Here is a 16,100-nt window from a genome sequence, read left to right as displayed (position 1 = left end):
GCCTCCCTAACAGGCCGTGCTTATCGGCCCAGCAGGCCGTGTCTGGGCCGTAGGTCAGGCACGGTACCCGCCTCGGCACGGCCCGGGAGGCACGACGTGCCGTGCCGGTCCGAACCCCATCAAGCCGTGCATGACACGGGCCCGTGCTGGGCCGGCCCGTTGGACATCTATAGGCCCAAGAGAGCTCATACCTGTTACTTGCTTGAGCGAATGTGATTGTTGCTAACTGTTACTAAGCACGCTTTGTCCTTCCCCCGCCTCTACGGGAAAATGAGAATTTTACCCTTATGAGTGTGGGCTTTGTTAGAATGCCCTTAAGTTTTATGGACTTCGTCAGAATATTCTTACGAAGGATTTGTTTCACACTATTTTATCATTTCGTATTTTTCTAACTTTTATAAATTTATGATCTATCTTTTTATACGAGGCGTGACCTCCTTTTACGTTAGGGTCTGCTTCTCACCGTCACGGTAATAGCACCGTTCACGTGCCCTCGTCTGCTTCTTTTTTTTTATTTGAAACAGTATTTTTCTCCCTTAGAATTACTGAGAAGCGTCTAAATTCCTCGAGAACCGTACCATCGGGCCCAATTTCTCCTCTCCCCCATTCTCTCTCCGTCTCGACCGGTGTCCCCGGCTGGCAGCGCGCCCCGGCGGCCGCGCCTCCGGCGGGCTGCGCCCGGTGGGCACGAGCTCCGGTGGCCGCACCCCGTCTCTGCCCCGGCGAACGCGCCCTATCTCGTGTCCCCGGCAGCCACGCCCCTGGCGACCGCGCCCCCCGGCGAGCCGCGCTCCGACGGCCGCGCCCCCCGGCGGGCAGCGCCCTGGCGGCCGCGGCGTCTCGTCGGCCCTCGCCGCCCCTGCCGGCCCCGGCGGCGGTCCTCGCGGCTCCGGCTGGCCTCGGTGGCGGCCCTCGCTGGCCCCTGTGGGCTGTGCCACTGTGGCCGCGCCTCCGGCGGTCTGCACCCCGGCGAGCCGCGCTCCCATCGGCCGCGACCCCGATGTCCGCGCCAGGATTCAAGAGATTTGTGATTTTATTTTCGCAGCTCTGCGTTCTTGTGATTTCTGTGTGTTTTTCTCCTCTCCTGTTCGTCCTTCAATTGGTCGATTTAAGGGCGTTTTTGTTCGTTCTTTTTGAGTCGTTTCGAGCAAGGATATGTGCTGATCAAATCCCCCAAGTGATTCAACTAATTTGGTACGAGCTCGTAGATCGATCCAATTTTCGGTTTAGGGTGAAAACCCCGTTCTTGCCCCAAATCTTGCATTTCCTAGAGTTTAAGCTGAAATTGGGCGATGATCTCTTAGAGTATGCTCACCAACTCCCTTGTGATGGTGTGTGCAATGTTTGGGAGCGATTTGTTTTGATTTCGACCGGTTTCGTCGATTTTTGTGCTCGCCCCTTCTCTGTTCGTGCGCTCGTGTTCGTTCTGTTCTTGCGTTCGAGCTCCAGATGGCCGCATCGGTGTGGGCTTCGTTGGTCACCGATGCAGTCAGGCTCAGCGCCTAGCAGTGCCCCGCCGAAGCCTCTGTAGCTGCTTTGCCTCTGCCGTTCTTCCGTCCCCCCACTCCGATTCCTCTGTTCCCCTGCCTATACTGCTAACAATAACACCCCAAATAAGAATCCGGGAGACGCCCACGCCACCCCCTGCGCGCTCGGCCGCCGTCGCGCTAGCTTCTCCGCCGCGACCAGGTGCGCCCGTGAGCTCGGCCACCCCCGGCGGCGGCTCGGCATGGAGAGCGCCCACGGGGAGCCCGACTCCTCTCTACCATCTTCAGTTTTTTCTTCGGATTTTAATTTGTTTCCCCCTCGGTTTTGAAGGATGCCCGGGTGGATTATCGAAGGCTTCGAGCTCGCTACCAACCCGACGAAGCTATGGCGTGCTTTGAGAAAACCAAAGGAAGTGAAAAATGTTGTGAGGACATTTTCTTCTTGGTGTTCGCCAGAGACTTTTGGCAGTGTCGTGGTGTATGAGACTAGCAGGGCTCTGCCTCCAGTCCCCAGCAGGAGTCCGCAAGGAGGGTTCAGAACGGAATGAAGCTCATCGGCGTCCTTACTGCAGAAAGCGCGGCAGATCTGGCGTCATCGTTCTGTTATTAGTTTTATTGGCGTTGGCAGTGACCGCAGCTGAAGGGTGAGTGTCAATCTCTTAGTTCCCAAATCGAACACTCTCAGTTTATCTTGCTTCTATTTTTTCAGCTCATATATAGTTTATCGGAAGAAGTGCATATGGGTGTGGCCGTGTGGGAGTGAATCTCTGATCTCTGACCGGCCGGAGAGGAGCGGAGGCACAAAGGCTGCGGTGCAAGGGAAGTTTTTTTTTTAGGGTAAACAGTAGGAGAGGCTCCTACTGCGAATTTTTATAAAATTTTGTGAAAGTAGAATGTGCAAAAAGAAACGTTCTATTTTAGACTGTTGAACCAATTATCTCTATGAGGTTTGTATTTGTCTTTCACTCTATGGGATAAAGGTTAACTCCAACTTGATGCTTACTTTCCAACCCAAAAAAGATGGTTGGACTCCTCTGAAAATCAAGCGATTTCATGCAATCCATATGCTCCAGGCTGCAATTAAGCACAATAATTTCCATAAAGAAAGATTGATTTTTTTTAAAAGAACAAGAAAGGTTGATTTATGTGGGAGGGAAGTATTTCCCCCTCTCTGGTGGTGAATACACGGTGTGTTGGCCGTTGTTGGATGGGGAAGCGGCCGGCAGGGCAACCGGCAGTTTTTAGAAAAGGGCAACCGTCATGAGTGGAATGAAAGAAAACACGAATCTAATTGATCATGCATGGTATAGCTATGTTATCACTAACGAATTCCCATGTATACGTGCAGGTCTCAGGACGACCATGTCGAGATGCCTCCACCCCCGGGGGGTTCAATGGTGAGAGTTATGTAACTGGGAATTAAATTTGTGGAATATGTGAGGATTAATTGATTAACTGAGTTCCAAAAACTGCGTGCATGCAACTGACAAAAATTTGTACCTTCCTTTTTCCTTCCGCGACGAGGAGAAATTAACGCTTTGTTCTATCCATGATTACAATTAATTATTCTCTACGCTTGCAACATAGACTGACGTGTATTACACTCTTTAGTTCGAACAGAGACAACAATTGTCGGAACAGGATCTTCGTAGCATTCATCGGTACAATTTTCTTTCCACTACAACTGTATCTCATGTGTCTTTCTTCCTTTCTGTCTAGCTAGGCTAGGCCTGAGAAAATCGGGCTTATGGAAAAAAAGAAGCCTGTCTTGCATTTAATTCTCTTCATATTTTTGTTTTCTGTCCACATTGACGTGGGCTGTTCTTTCTACGGATGATACAATCAAATATCTTGAGACATTGATTCGAAGTCGCCGCGAAGCAGCTAAAAGGCGACGGGAAGAGGCTAAAGAAATGGATGAAGAAGCTGATGAATTGCAGGAAAGGGTTAAGGTTCTGAGGCAGGTAATTAATTTCCCGTCGACCTTCCCCCCACGCTCGACGACAACAGCAACAACAACCAAGCCTATCAGTCCCAAGCAAGTTGGGGCAGGCTAGAGTTCAGGCATGTCGATAGCCGTTTTCCAAGCACTCCTATTCAGACACAGATCTCGGATATCACATTCTTTCAAATCTCTTCTTATTGCCTCCCCCATATCAATTTCGGACTTCCTCTGCCTCTCCTCACATTATATCTTGACTTAGAACTCCAAACCACTGGTGCCTCTCAAGGTCTCTTTTGGACATGGCCAAACCTTCCCCCCACTCTCGACACATAATATTGTGTAGGTAGCTGCTACAATTGTGCCGCGTATGCATAGAAGTAGAGGTTTTTTTTTTGTATGGTTGTTAAAAAGGTATCAAGAGTAAAATTACAACTTGCTCTGTAGAAGGTACAACATTTTTGTGTGTGTGTATTTCTCAAGTTGTAATTGATGGAGTAGCATTGCACGCATGAATAGTTGTCCTGTTAATAGATGAACACAAGGTACATATAAATAGATAGCCTTCTCTAGATGTATAATCTACCAGGGACTTATGGAAACAGAATCCCGGGATTATAGGAGCGGGCTATGTGTGCCTAGAGCTGACGGCCGGATAACGGTGGCGGCGCAACTAACCCTTGCCTACGGCAGGGTTAGGCTAACGTGTCCAGCAGGATTGCTTACAATAATTAGTAGTATCTCTTGAAGGACCGCAAAAAAAATCTGATAGGAGTATATGAGATCTGTTACGGTGCCTATGCAGGTTAGCTAGACAATCCTGCGTATAGCAGTCTAGAAGGTGTTTGTATGAGCCAAATAATGCAAGCTGAACTATAGTCGCTTTCTTTTCATGCAGACACTGCAAGGATGTGCCAAGCAGGATCAGTAAGTTATCCCACATGTACTGTATTTTTTTAGGCTGAATACATATGTACTGTATTTATCCCATGGCATCTATATTTTACAAATTATGTTGCAATGCTTTTGCTTAACTTAAGTGTTCTTTTACATTTTAGCCCTCATACACTTTTTTACTGGCATTTTAAAATAGAAGTCTATATTTGGTCTCTCAACTATGATCTTGGTCCGATTTCAGTCCCTCAACTACAAAACCATTTAATTTTGATCTCTCAACTCTCAAAATCGTTCACTTTTGGTCCTTGAGTCCTTGGATTGAAATTGAGATTGTTTTTGATGACATGACGTTCAAATGGACAATATTTGATAAATTGGCCAACAATTTTTATTTTTATTTGCTGCCACTAGTCCATCAACCTGTACTCTCGCACGGGCTAGAATTTTAAAGATATACTATTAATATATTTGATTAATTAAAAATTACTTATATTAAATTGTATGCTTTTTTATTTATTTTCTACAAAATAGAAATAGTAGATACTTTGTAGTCTATATTTATTTATCATAAACTTATTAGTTACTTTTTTTGCAAGGGACCGACTTATATATTTTTCATGCGTATTCATATTTTTACTTTGCATGCACCTTGTATAGACTTATGTGTATTACACTCTTTAATTCGAACAGAGACAACAATTGTCGGAACAGGATCTTCGTAGCATTCATCGGTACAATTTTCTTTCCACTACAACTGTATCTCATGTGTCTTTCTTCCTTTTTGTCTAGCTAGGCTAGGCCTGAGAAAATCGGGCTTATGGAAAAAAAGAAGCCTGTCTTGCATTTAATTCTCTTCATATTTTTGTTTTCTGTCCACATTGACGTGGGCAGTTCTACGGATGATACTGTTAGAGTATGGCAGGGGTCTATTGGGCCTGGGCTGGATATATAGCCCATTAGTGTTAGGGTTAATTAGATATAAGGGTCGCTTGCTTAGGAGTCAAGTAAACCTCTCTATATAAGGAGAGGAGATATATCAATCTAATCAGGCAAGAATTAAGAAGGATAACCCTTCCTTCTTGCCCGGCCGTGGGCAAACGCCTCGCGGCCGGCTCTCTCTCTCACCCTAGCGCGTCAGCCGCGGTCACTCCCTCTCTCCTCTCAATCCTAGCAGCCAAATAACAATAGATCTCTGGTTCGATCATGTCCACCCGCTGCCACCTGCGTCTTCGTCGGCGCTGCTGCCACATATCAGCGCGCCGGCATTGGGCGCGTTGGCGTCCTCAGGGGCGATCGCGCCCTCTGCCCCGGCGCCGTCGTCTCCCGCCGCCCTCGTCCTCACCCCGGAGCAGATGACAGCCGCAATCCTGGAATTACGGCAGGCCGTGGCAGGCATCAGGGCCTTCCTCACCGCAACCACGGCGCCGGTCATCTCGTACCAGTATGGGTGCCCTATGACGGGACTGCGACGACCTCGTTCCCATCCGCGCCGACGCCGCCGTTCCAGGACGTGCAGGCAACCGCCCCGGTTCCCATCCACCAGCCGTGGTTGCCGCCATCTCCTTCGCCGATCCCGTCTTATGCTATGGCATCGACGATGGGGCCGGTGTACACGATGGCGAGCACCCCGGCGGCCACGACGACGGTCGCTCCAGCGCCCACCACCGGCGCTGTTGTCCTTTCCGGTGGGCCGAGCCTCCAGCACCCATTCACTGATGGCATCTTCTATAGGGGCGCCGGTGTCCAGCAGATCCAAGATGCGGGCGAGAAGTCGCGGCAGATCGAGCAGCCGACGGACATCGCGATGGAGCCGGCGGGGAAGATGCTTACACACCAGGAGTCGGCGGTTTCCCCCACGGGTGACGGGCATGCTGTTTTTCTCGCAGGCGGCGAAAACTCTGCGGTGGCGGCGGTTGGGGAGGCGCTCCCCTCGTCGTTCTCCGTCGAAAGCCATCCGCTCTTCTTTGTGCGGTGCAGACCAACATCCGTCCGGCGGGGAGAAGGCATGGTGTCACCAGCGGGAGCGCACTGCCTAGCACTGCCGCTTTCCGCCACCGACCACCGCGAGGGCGCCTTCGCTGGCCGTTGTTGCGACTACTTCTAGGTGGCCATATACATGCACCCCTTTCGTCAAGATGGTGTCCATGTGATCCAGGTGGTTGTCTACGTGCAGCTTATGCGTCGGGCTGGTGTCCACCATCAATTGAAGAGGCAACAAAAATAAAGAGTTCACATCTATTTTCGGTTGATAATAATAAAATAAGCCGAGATGTAAAAGGCTTATTTTTAAGTGATAGGTTTGTGTCGAGACATCGTTAGGATCCAGGTGGTTGTCTACGTGCAGCTTATGCGTCGGGCTGGTGTCCGCCATCAATTGAAGAGGCAGCAAAAGTAAAGAGTTCACATCTATTTTCGGTTGATAATAATAAAATAAGCCGAGATGTAAAAGGCTTATTTTTAAGTGATAGGTTTGTGTCGAGACATCGTTATAAGTTGGTTAGGTTGTCCAGGTGGGGTGTAGTGTTAGAGTATGGCAGGGGCCTATTGGGCCTGGGCTGGATGTATAGCCCAGTAGTGTTAGGGTTAATTAGAGATAAGGGTCGCTTGCTTAGGAGTCAAGTAAACCTCTCTATATAAGGAGAGATGTATCAATCTAATCAGGCAAGAATTAAGAAGGAAAACCCTTTCCTCTTGCGTGGCCGTGGGCAAACGTCCCGCGGCCGGCTCTCTCTCACCCTCGCAGGCCTAGCTATGAACAGTACCCACGGTGCTGTAGCGCCGTCGGTACTGTAGCACGCCAGCCGCCGTTGCTCCTCTCGGCTCTCTCCTCTCAATCCTAGTAGCACATAATAGATACAATCAAATATCTTGAGACATTGATTCGAAGTCGCCGCGAAGCAGCTAAAAGGTGACGGGAAGAGGCTAAGTATTAGGATATGTATATATCAGGATCATTAGAGAGATCCCCTAGATAGGCTAGTTGCTATGTATAGCCTAGTTTCCTTACATTAGGATAGCTTCCTTGTACAGGTAATAGCCTCCTTTATTTGTACTTGCCATGTGTGCCTAATTGGCCCTATATATGAAAGACTCCCCACCCACATTGGGTGTGTGGTGATTCCCTCTATTCTACATGGTATCAGAGAACTAGTTCCCTTTCTCCCTCCCTCCCGCACCTTTTCTCCACCGGCGGCTGTTCTCCCTCCCGCACCTTTTCTTCCCCAGCGGCTCTCCCTTCCTAGGCCACCAATGTCGGCCTCCTCTGCCACTAGTGCCTCCCACTCCTCTGGAACCTTGCCGGCTGCGGACTCCATCTCCGCACCCGCCATCCTTGTCGCCCCCTACGCGACAATCTCCGTCAAATCCCATGTCCCGGTGACCTTGGAGCTGAACCACCCCAACTTCAACCAGTGGTCGTCGTTCTTCACCTCCCTCTGTGGGAAATTCGGCCTCCTCCCGCACATCAACGGCACAGCGGCAGCCAGGCCCACTGACCCTGCTTGGGCTATTGCGGACTCCTGTGTTCGCAGCTGGCTCCTCGGCACTGTCGGGACCGACGTCCTCGACCTTGCTGCGGCCCCGGACCAGACCGCGCGCGAGCTCTGGGTCGCCATCAAGCGCCTCTTCGAGGCCAACAAGGCCCCACGAGCCATCTTCCTGAGTCACAAGTTCCACTCCATGACCCAGGGCGACTTCCATCAACGAGTATTGCCAGCAGATGAAGGCCACCGCCGATGCGCTCCGCGACGTCGGCCGTACCATCACCGACTCGGAGCTTGTCCTCAACCTTCTGCGCGGCCTCAATCCCCGCTTCGCCAGCACTGCGGACAACATCGCCGACTCGAACCCGCTGCCGGACTTCGCCACCACTCGCGAGAAGCTCATCCTCAAGGAACTTCGCCTCGCCAACGAGGGCACGGTCGCCGCCCAGACGGCGTTCAACGCCACGTGCAGTCCAGCTTGCCGCTCGGCCTCCCCCACCGCGGGTGGCGGCTCCTCTGCCGGTCGCCAGGGCGGCGGCGGCTACGGTGGCCGCAGCTGCAGCGGCGGCGGCGGCAGTCGCTACAGGAAGAAGGGACGGGGCGGCGACGGCGGTCCCCAGTCTGGGGGCGGGTCGCGGGCACCCACACCGCCCGCTGGCCCCTAGTTCTACTACGCCCCCTGGACAGCCGGGGCGCAACAGCAGCAGTGGTGCCCGCCAGCGGTGAACCCGGCCTGGCGCGGCCCCGGCGTCCTCAGCGCCCATCCTCAGGCCCATACCGCCTTCGCCCCCGCCCAGTTCTCCGACTGTGTGGCCCCTCCTCCTTCGCAACAAATCGGCGGCTGGGATCAGGCCGGCCTCGTCGCTGCCCTGAACCAGATGTCTCTCCAGGGGTCCAACCCCTGGGTCCTCGACACCGGCGCCACAACTCACATGACGCCCTCGGATGGTATACTTCTGTCCCGTCTCCCCCTCCTGCCTCTGGCATCACGGTTGGTAACGGCAGCACCATTCCTATCACATGCCGTGGCACCTCCACACTGTCTTCTCCCAACTCTACTTTTCGCCTCACTAACGTTCTGGTTGCGTCGGCCCTCGTGCGCAATCTTCTTTCCGTTCGTCAATTCACACGTGACAATGATTGTTCTATTGAATTTGACGCTTTCGGTTTTTCTGTCAAGGACCAACAGACGGGGCGTATGACTCTTCGCTGCAATAGTGGTGGCGACCTCTACACCTTCCCCTCCACGCCAGCGCACCACTGCAGCCTCGCCACCACCTCATCGCTATGGCACCACCGCCTTGGTCACCCCGGTCCTTCCAGCCTCGCCACTCTACAGAGCATGTCGGTCATCTCCTGTAATAAGAGCCCATCATCTCTATACCATGCCTGTCAACTTGGCAAGCACGTACGGCTCCCATTTTGTCATTCTACCTCTGTGACCACTGCTCCCTTTGACTTAGTTCACTGTGATGTTTGGACGTCCCCGGTCCTTAGCGCCTCTGGTTTTAAATATTATCTTGTTCTACTGGATGATTTTTCCCATTATTGCTGGTCTTTTCCGCTTCGTCACAAATCCGAGGTGCACCACCACATAGTCGATTTCATTGCCTACGCTCAAACACAGTTTGGCGCCACACCCAAATCATTCCAAGCTGACAATGGGACCGAGTTCGTTAACCATGCTACCACCTCCTTCCTCGCTAGCCATGGCATTACGCTCCGCCTCTCGTGTCCCTATACCTCTCCACAGAATGGCAAGGCTGAACGCATGCTTCGCACCACAAATGACACTATCCGCACCATGCTCCTTCATGCGTCTATGCCACCTCCCTACTGGGCTGAGGCTCTTGCCACTGCCACTTTCCTCCTCAATAGGCGACCCTCCTCCTCCATACAAAACAATATACCCTATCAGCTTCTTCACAAATCAATCCTAGACTACTACTCGCTTCGAGTTTTTGGATGCCTCTGCTATCCAAACCTCACTGCCACCTCCCCCCACAATCTAGCCCCTCGCTCAGCACCCTGTGTCTTCCTTGGCTATCCATCCTCTCACAAGGGGTATCGCTGCCTCGACATGTCCACTCGACGCATCATCATCTCTCGCCATGTTATTTTTGATGAATTGGTGTTCCCTTTCTCGGCAACACCATCGGCGGCCTCCATGCCGTCTTCACTTGATTTCTTGATGCAGGGACTATCTTCCTCGACGCCACCTGCGCCCACCGCTCCGCTGCTCGTTGGCCCTACGGCCCCCACATCCAGCGTGGACGAGTCCCCGGAACTCCTGCACCCGGCTATCCTCCAGCTGGGCCCCCTGGCTCCTCCTGCTGGCGGCCCCCGGCTGGGCGGCCAGTGCTTCGGCGCTGTCTACACTCGCCGTGCCCGGCATCCTGCAGCGCCGACCGACCAAGCAACAGCTCCTGTGGTCGCCGCAGTGGCACCTGCCGCGCCTCCAGCAGCACTAGCAACCGCTGCTGGCCCTGGTGCAGCAGCTCCTCGGTCTGCCGCGCGGCCTGTGATGCGCTCACAGACCGGCAGTCTCCGCACCGTCGAGCGCTTCCGATTCTCCGCCTCCGCTGTCTCGCCCCTCTCGGCGAACTATCGCAGCACACTCGCCGATCCCAATTGGCGCGCTGCGATGGCGGAAGAACACAAGGCGTTGATCGACAATGGCACTTGGCGCCTCGTCCCTCGCCCGCCTGGTGCGAACATCGTCACTGGAAAGTGGCTGTTCAAGCACAAGTTTCACGCCGACGGCTCCCTCGCCCGGCACAAGGCACGCTGGGTCGTCCGTGGCTTCTCCTAGCAGGCCGACGTCGACTACGACGAGACATTCAGTCCGGTGGTCAAGCCGGCCACGATCCGCACTGTTCTCAGCATCGCTGCGTCTCGGGAGTGGCCTATCCGCCAACTTGACGTGAAGAACGCCTTCCATCACGGCCACCTCGACGAGACGGTCTACTGCGAGCAGCCGTCCGGCTTCGTCGACCCCGCTGCCCCTGACTCTGTCTGCTTGCTGCAGAAGTCCTTGTATGGACTCAAGCAGGCGCCGCGTGCTTGGAACCAGCGCTTCACCACGTTCATCCGCAGCATCGGCTTCAGCCCCTCCAAGTCGGATGCCTCCCTGTTCGTCTACAGAGTTGGCGACGCGCTGGCCTACCTCCTCTACGTCGATGACATCATTGTCACCGCGTCGTCGCCGGCCCTTCTCCAGCACGTCACCACGCGCCTCCGCTCGGAGTTCGCCATGACGGACCTCGGCGACCTGCACCACTTCCTCGGCATCTCGGTGACTCGGGACAGCCGCGGGCTGTTCCTTTCCCAGCGGCAGTATGCTGTGGATCTTCTCCAGCGTGCCGGCATGTCTGAGTGCCACTCGATAGCTACCCCCGTGGATGCCCGGACCAAGTTGTCCGCCACAGAGGGCGCTGTGCTCGCTGACCCCTCGGAGTACAGACACCTTGCTGGTGCGCTCCAGTACCTCACCCTGACGAGGCCGGACCTGGCCTATGCCGTCCAGCAGGTCTGCCTCTTCATGCACGACCCCCGCGAGCCGCACCTTGCGCTGATCAAGCGCATCCTGCGGTACGTCAAGGGCTCCCTATCGTCTGGCCTGCACTTGGGCACCGGCGCTATCGACCAGCTCACTGCCTACTCCGACGCTGACTGGGCCGGCTGCCCCGACACGCGCCGCTCCACCTCCGGCTTCTGCGTCTACCTCGGTGACAACCTGGTGTCTTGGTCCTCCAAGCGCCAGACGACGGTATCTCGCTCCAGTGCCGAAGCAGAGTACCGTGCAGTGGCCCATGTTGTGGCCGAGTGCTGCTGGCTGCGTCAGCTGCTCCAGGAACTCCACATCTCGATCCCGCATGCGACGGTCGTCTACTGCGACAACGTGAGCACTGTCTACATGACTGCCAACCCCGTCCACCATCGCCGCACGAAGCACATCGAGATCGACATCCACTTCGTCCGCGAGAAGGTTGCTCTAGGACAGTTCCGAGTTCTTCATGTTCCCTCCGCGTACCAATTCGCAGACATCATGACCAAGGGTCTACCCGTTCAGCTCTTCACTGATTTCCGGACCAGTCTGTGCGTCCGTGACTCTCCCGCTGCGACTGAGGGCGGGTATTAGGATATGTATATATCAGGATCATTAGAGAGATTCCCTAGATAGGCTAGTTGCTATGTATAGCCTAGTTTCCTTACATTAGGATAGCTTCCTTGTACAGGTAATAGCCTCCTATATTTGTACTTGCCATGTGTGCCTAATTGGCCCTATATATGAAACTCTCCCCACCCACATTGGGTGTGTGGTGATTCCCTCTATTCTACACTAAGGAAATGGATGAAGAAGCTGATGAATTGCAGGAAAGGGTTAAGGTTCTCAGGCAGGTAATTAATTTCCCTGTCGACCTTCCCCCCACGCTCAACGACAACAGCAACAACAACCAAGCCTGTCAGTCCCAAGTAAGTTGGGGCAGGCTAGAGTTCAGGCACGTCGATAGCCGTTTTTCAAGCACTCCTATTCAGACACAGATCTCGTATATCACATTCTTTCAAATCTCTTCTTATTGCCTCCCCCATATCAATTTCGGTCTTCCTCTGCCTCTCCTCACATTATATCTTGACTTAGAACTCCAAAGCACCGGTGCCTCTCAAGGTCTCTTTTGGACATGGCCAAACCTTCCCCCCACGCTCGACACATAATATTGTGTAGGTAGCTGCTACAATTGTGCCGCTGTATGCATAGAAGTAGAGATTTTTTTTTTGTATGGTTGTTAAAAAGGTATCAAGAGTAAAATTACAACTTGCTCTGTAGAAGGTACAACATTTTTTGTGCTGTGTATTTCTCAAGTTGTAATTGATGGAGTAGCAATGCACGCATGAATAGTTGTCCTGTTAATAGATGAACACAAGGTACATATAAATAGATAGCCTTCTCTAGATGTATAATCTACCAGGGACTTATGGAAACAGAATCCTGGGATTATAGGAGCGGGCTATGCGTGCCTAGAGCTGACGGCCGGATAACGGTGGCGGCGCAACTAACCCTTGCCTACGGCAGGGTTAGGCTAACGTGTCCAGCAGGATTGCTAACAATAATTTGTAGTATCTCTTGAAGGACCGCAAAAAAAATCTGATAGGAGTATATGAGATCTGTTACGGTGCCTATGCAGGTTAGCTAGACAATCCTGCGTATAGCAGTCTAGAAGGTGTTTGTATGAGCCAAATAATGCAAGCTGAACTATAGTCGCTTCCTTTTCATGCAGACACTGAAAGGATGTGCCAAGCAGGATCAGTAAGTTATCCCACATATGTACTGTATTTTTTTAAGCTGAATACATATGTACTGTATTTATCCCATGGCATCTATATTTTACAAATAATGTTGCAATGCTTTTGCTTAACTTAAGTGTTCTTTTACATTTTAGTCCTCACACGCTTTTTTACTGGCATTTTAAAATAGAAGTCTATATTTGGTCTCTCAACTATGATCTTGGTCCGATTTCGGTCCCTCAACTATGAAACCATTTAATTTTGATCTCTCAGCTCTCAAAATCATTCACTTTTGGTCCTTGAGTCCTTGGATTGAAATTGAGATTGTTTTCGATGACATGACAGTTCAAATGGACAATATTTGATAAATTGGCCAACAATTTTTATTTTTATTTGTTGCCACTAGTCCATCAACCCGTACTCTCGCACAGGCTAGAATTTTAAAGATATACTATTAATATATTTGATTAATTAAAAATTACTTATATTAAATTGTATGTTTTTTTATTTATTTTCTACAAAATAGAAATAGTAGATACTTTGTAGTCTATATTTAATGATCATAAACTTATTAATTACTTTTTTTGCAAGGGACCGACTTATATATTTTTCATGCGCATTCATATTTTTACTTTGCATGCACCTTGTATATCTTTAATATGCCAATTAGTTTGAAACCTTGCCATTAACTATGGTGAGAATTTTGATTTTGATTTTTATTTTTATTGACTGCTATAGATATTTTAATCAAGTTAAAGCTCTTGTGCTTATTGTATCTTTTACTAACTCTCAAATAAGGATTTTAGGCCATATAGTAGATTCCTAAGTACTGCAATAGCATATGCAATCATTCGAAAATTGCACCATGTCACCTAAGATAAGTGACAGACCTCGAAATGAGATCTCGGATGGGGGTAGCTGTGCTAACCTCAAGAGAATTTTAAATCTTGCCTTATAATGGTCGAATTGCTATAGTGTAATGTTGAAGGGCCAAAATAACATAGCCATCAGTAGAGATTGAATTTTCCTATCGAGGAATTATATGTGCAATTATGGTTATACCATCAATATAGACGTATTAAATATTTAGTTAAAATATATAAATATTGATAAAGTAATAACCTTTTAAATTATGTCATGGTTACTATATGATTTTAAAAAATTGTTAGCGTCCTTAGTATATGAGTTGTTAAGGAAAAAACATAACATATATATTTACCACTCATACATGCTGACACAATGTGTATGCTTACATTAATCAAATCAGCCGAACACTGCCTTAGTAGTAGTAGGCCCGATAGGCGATCGCTAACTGCTAGTGTTTACTACATTTGCAGGATCGATCTGTCATCGATGATCGACCACCAAAATGGAGGTGCTCAGTTGGGTCAACGTTGGGAATGCGGCGAACATTGTGCAGCCTGCTCGGGGGGGCGGTCCAGGTGGTCGGGTGCCTCATCAACGTGTCCGACAACTTCCTGCAGTTGTCACAGACCAAGAAGGAATACCGCGAGCTCGAGCTGCGCGTGGAGAAGCTGAAGGCGCTCGTCGTGTGGCAAACCCCTTGCTGGAGCACGGTGCAGCAGAAGCAGCCGTGGCTCGAGGCTGAGGTGAGCAGCGCGCTCCGCGAGGCAGACGGCCTCGCCAACTCTTACAGGAACGGCACGGTTTGGTTCGTGGTCCTGGACGGGCAGTAGCATGACCCAGCAGTTCCGTGACCTGTGCAACAGGATCGACTCCTGCTATGACGTCCTCACCTCCCTCAACGCCCAACTCATCGCACAAGCGGGACCTCTTACTGCTCCGTTACTTGTCAGGTGAATACTGAATCTATACTGATTGCTTCAATGATCAAGCTACGTTGCCTACGTGCTAGTGCTATGTTGTTCAGTACCAGGTAATAACTCGATGTGGCTCGGTGTAAATTAACGGCCGGCAATTAATCTAATTAAACGCGTGCTTGTTATGGACTTATGGCAATTCAGGGTTGAGAGGAACGAAGGCGGCGCAGTTCCGACGGCGGCTGTGCCTTCCAGGGACGCCGAGGCACCTATGGGGGTTGCTGCTGACGGCGTCCCGGCACACAATGCAGCGGCAGATGATGGCCAAGAGGCAGGTGAAGACCGTGATCAGCGCATCAACTGATCATCCATGGTGTTGTGTCGTGTGAAGACCGTGATCAGACGTGTGTGAGGTGAAACAGGAAAAGGGAATTGTTGTCACCGTGAATTTGAAAGCACAATCCTTTTTCGTCAACAGAAATGAGCCTTGATTTGTAACGTATTTGTTGACGTGTGAGAGGTAGTAGATTGATTTATTATGTTTTGATGATGGGATAGACGGGAATCGGTCATGTACAATTTATTTTATAAGAGGTAGGGGTGGTCTTATCCTACAGAAAAGTCATACTATTATCATGTCGCATTATGAAGTTTTTCTTAAATTAAACAAAAACTGTCATGAACTTATTTAAATTGGCTTGTCCCTCTCGCCCCCTCGACCTCGACGCTATCATCGCCTGCTGAAGCGGGCCTTGGGCTAGCCCGGCCTCCCTAACAGGCCGTGCTTATCGGCCCAGCAGGCCGTGTCTGGGCCGTAGGTCAGGCACGGTACCCGCCTCGGCACGGCCCGGGAGGCACGACGTGCCATGCCGGTCCGAACCCCATCAAGCCGTGCATGACACGGGCCCGAGCTGGGCCGGCCCGTTGGACATCTATAGGCCCGAGAGAGCTCATACCTGTTACTTGCTTGAGCTAATGTGATTGTTGCTAACTGTTACTAAGCACGCTTCGTCCTTCCCCCGCCTCTACGGGAAAATGAGAATTTTACCCTTATGAGTGTGGGCTTTGTTAGAATGCCCTTAAGTTTTATGGACTTCGTCAGAATATTCTTACGAATGATTTGTTTCACACTATTTTATCATTTCGTATTTTTCTAACTTTTATAAATTTATGATCTATCTTTTTATACGAGGCGTGACCTCCTTTTACGTTAGGCTCTGCTTCT

At 50.9% G+C, this 16,100-nt stretch overlaps 1 protein-coding gene across 8 annotated transcripts in view; it reads left to right on the top strand.

Annotated features, from left to right (window-relative positions):
* Positions 1 to 587: 587 nt before the first annotated feature.
* The window catches only part of LOC136541444 (uncharacterized), a 40,984-nt gene continuing 25,471 nt past the window's right edge, over positions 588 to 16,100 (top strand). Inside the window, exons 1-11 of one of the 8 annotated variants that reach the window (XR_010780361.1) lie at positions 588 to 1,689; positions 1,819 to 2,131; positions 2,197 to 2,307; positions 2,837 to 2,884; positions 3,099 to 3,148; positions 3,372 to 3,451; positions 4,328 to 4,356; positions 4,984 to 5,057; positions 13,088 to 13,116; positions 14,432 to 14,911; positions 15,080 to 15,500. Coding sequence is in view for 7 of the 8 variants with exons in the window: in XM_066533325.1 (XP_066389422.1) it covers positions 1,968 to 2,131; positions 2,197 to 2,307; positions 2,837 to 2,884; positions 3,099 to 3,148; positions 3,372 to 3,451; positions 4,328 to 4,356; positions 4,984 to 5,057; positions 13,088 to 13,116; positions 14,432 to 14,704 (858 nt within the window). In the remaining variant the exon portion in view is untranslated. Of the gene's footprint in view, positions 1,690 to 1,818; positions 2,132 to 2,196; positions 2,308 to 2,835; positions 2,896 to 3,098; positions 3,452 to 4,327; positions 4,357 to 4,983; positions 5,058 to 13,087; positions 13,117 to 14,431; positions 14,912 to 15,079; positions 15,501 to 16,100 lie in introns of those variants that run through there. The other 7 variants (XM_066533326.1, XM_066533325.1, XM_066533327.1 and 4 more) reach the window with 7 other exon arrangements.

This window comes from Miscanthus floridulus, chromosome 3, assembly GCF_019320115.1.
Source record: "Miscanthus floridulus cultivar M001 chromosome 3, ASM1932011v1, whole genome shotgun sequence".
NCBI lineage: Eukaryota > Viridiplantae > Streptophyta > Magnoliopsida > Poales > Poaceae > Miscanthus > Miscanthus floridulus.
Note: the sequence above shows the minus strand (reverse complement) of the source record. Positions and strands in the feature narration are given on the sequence as shown.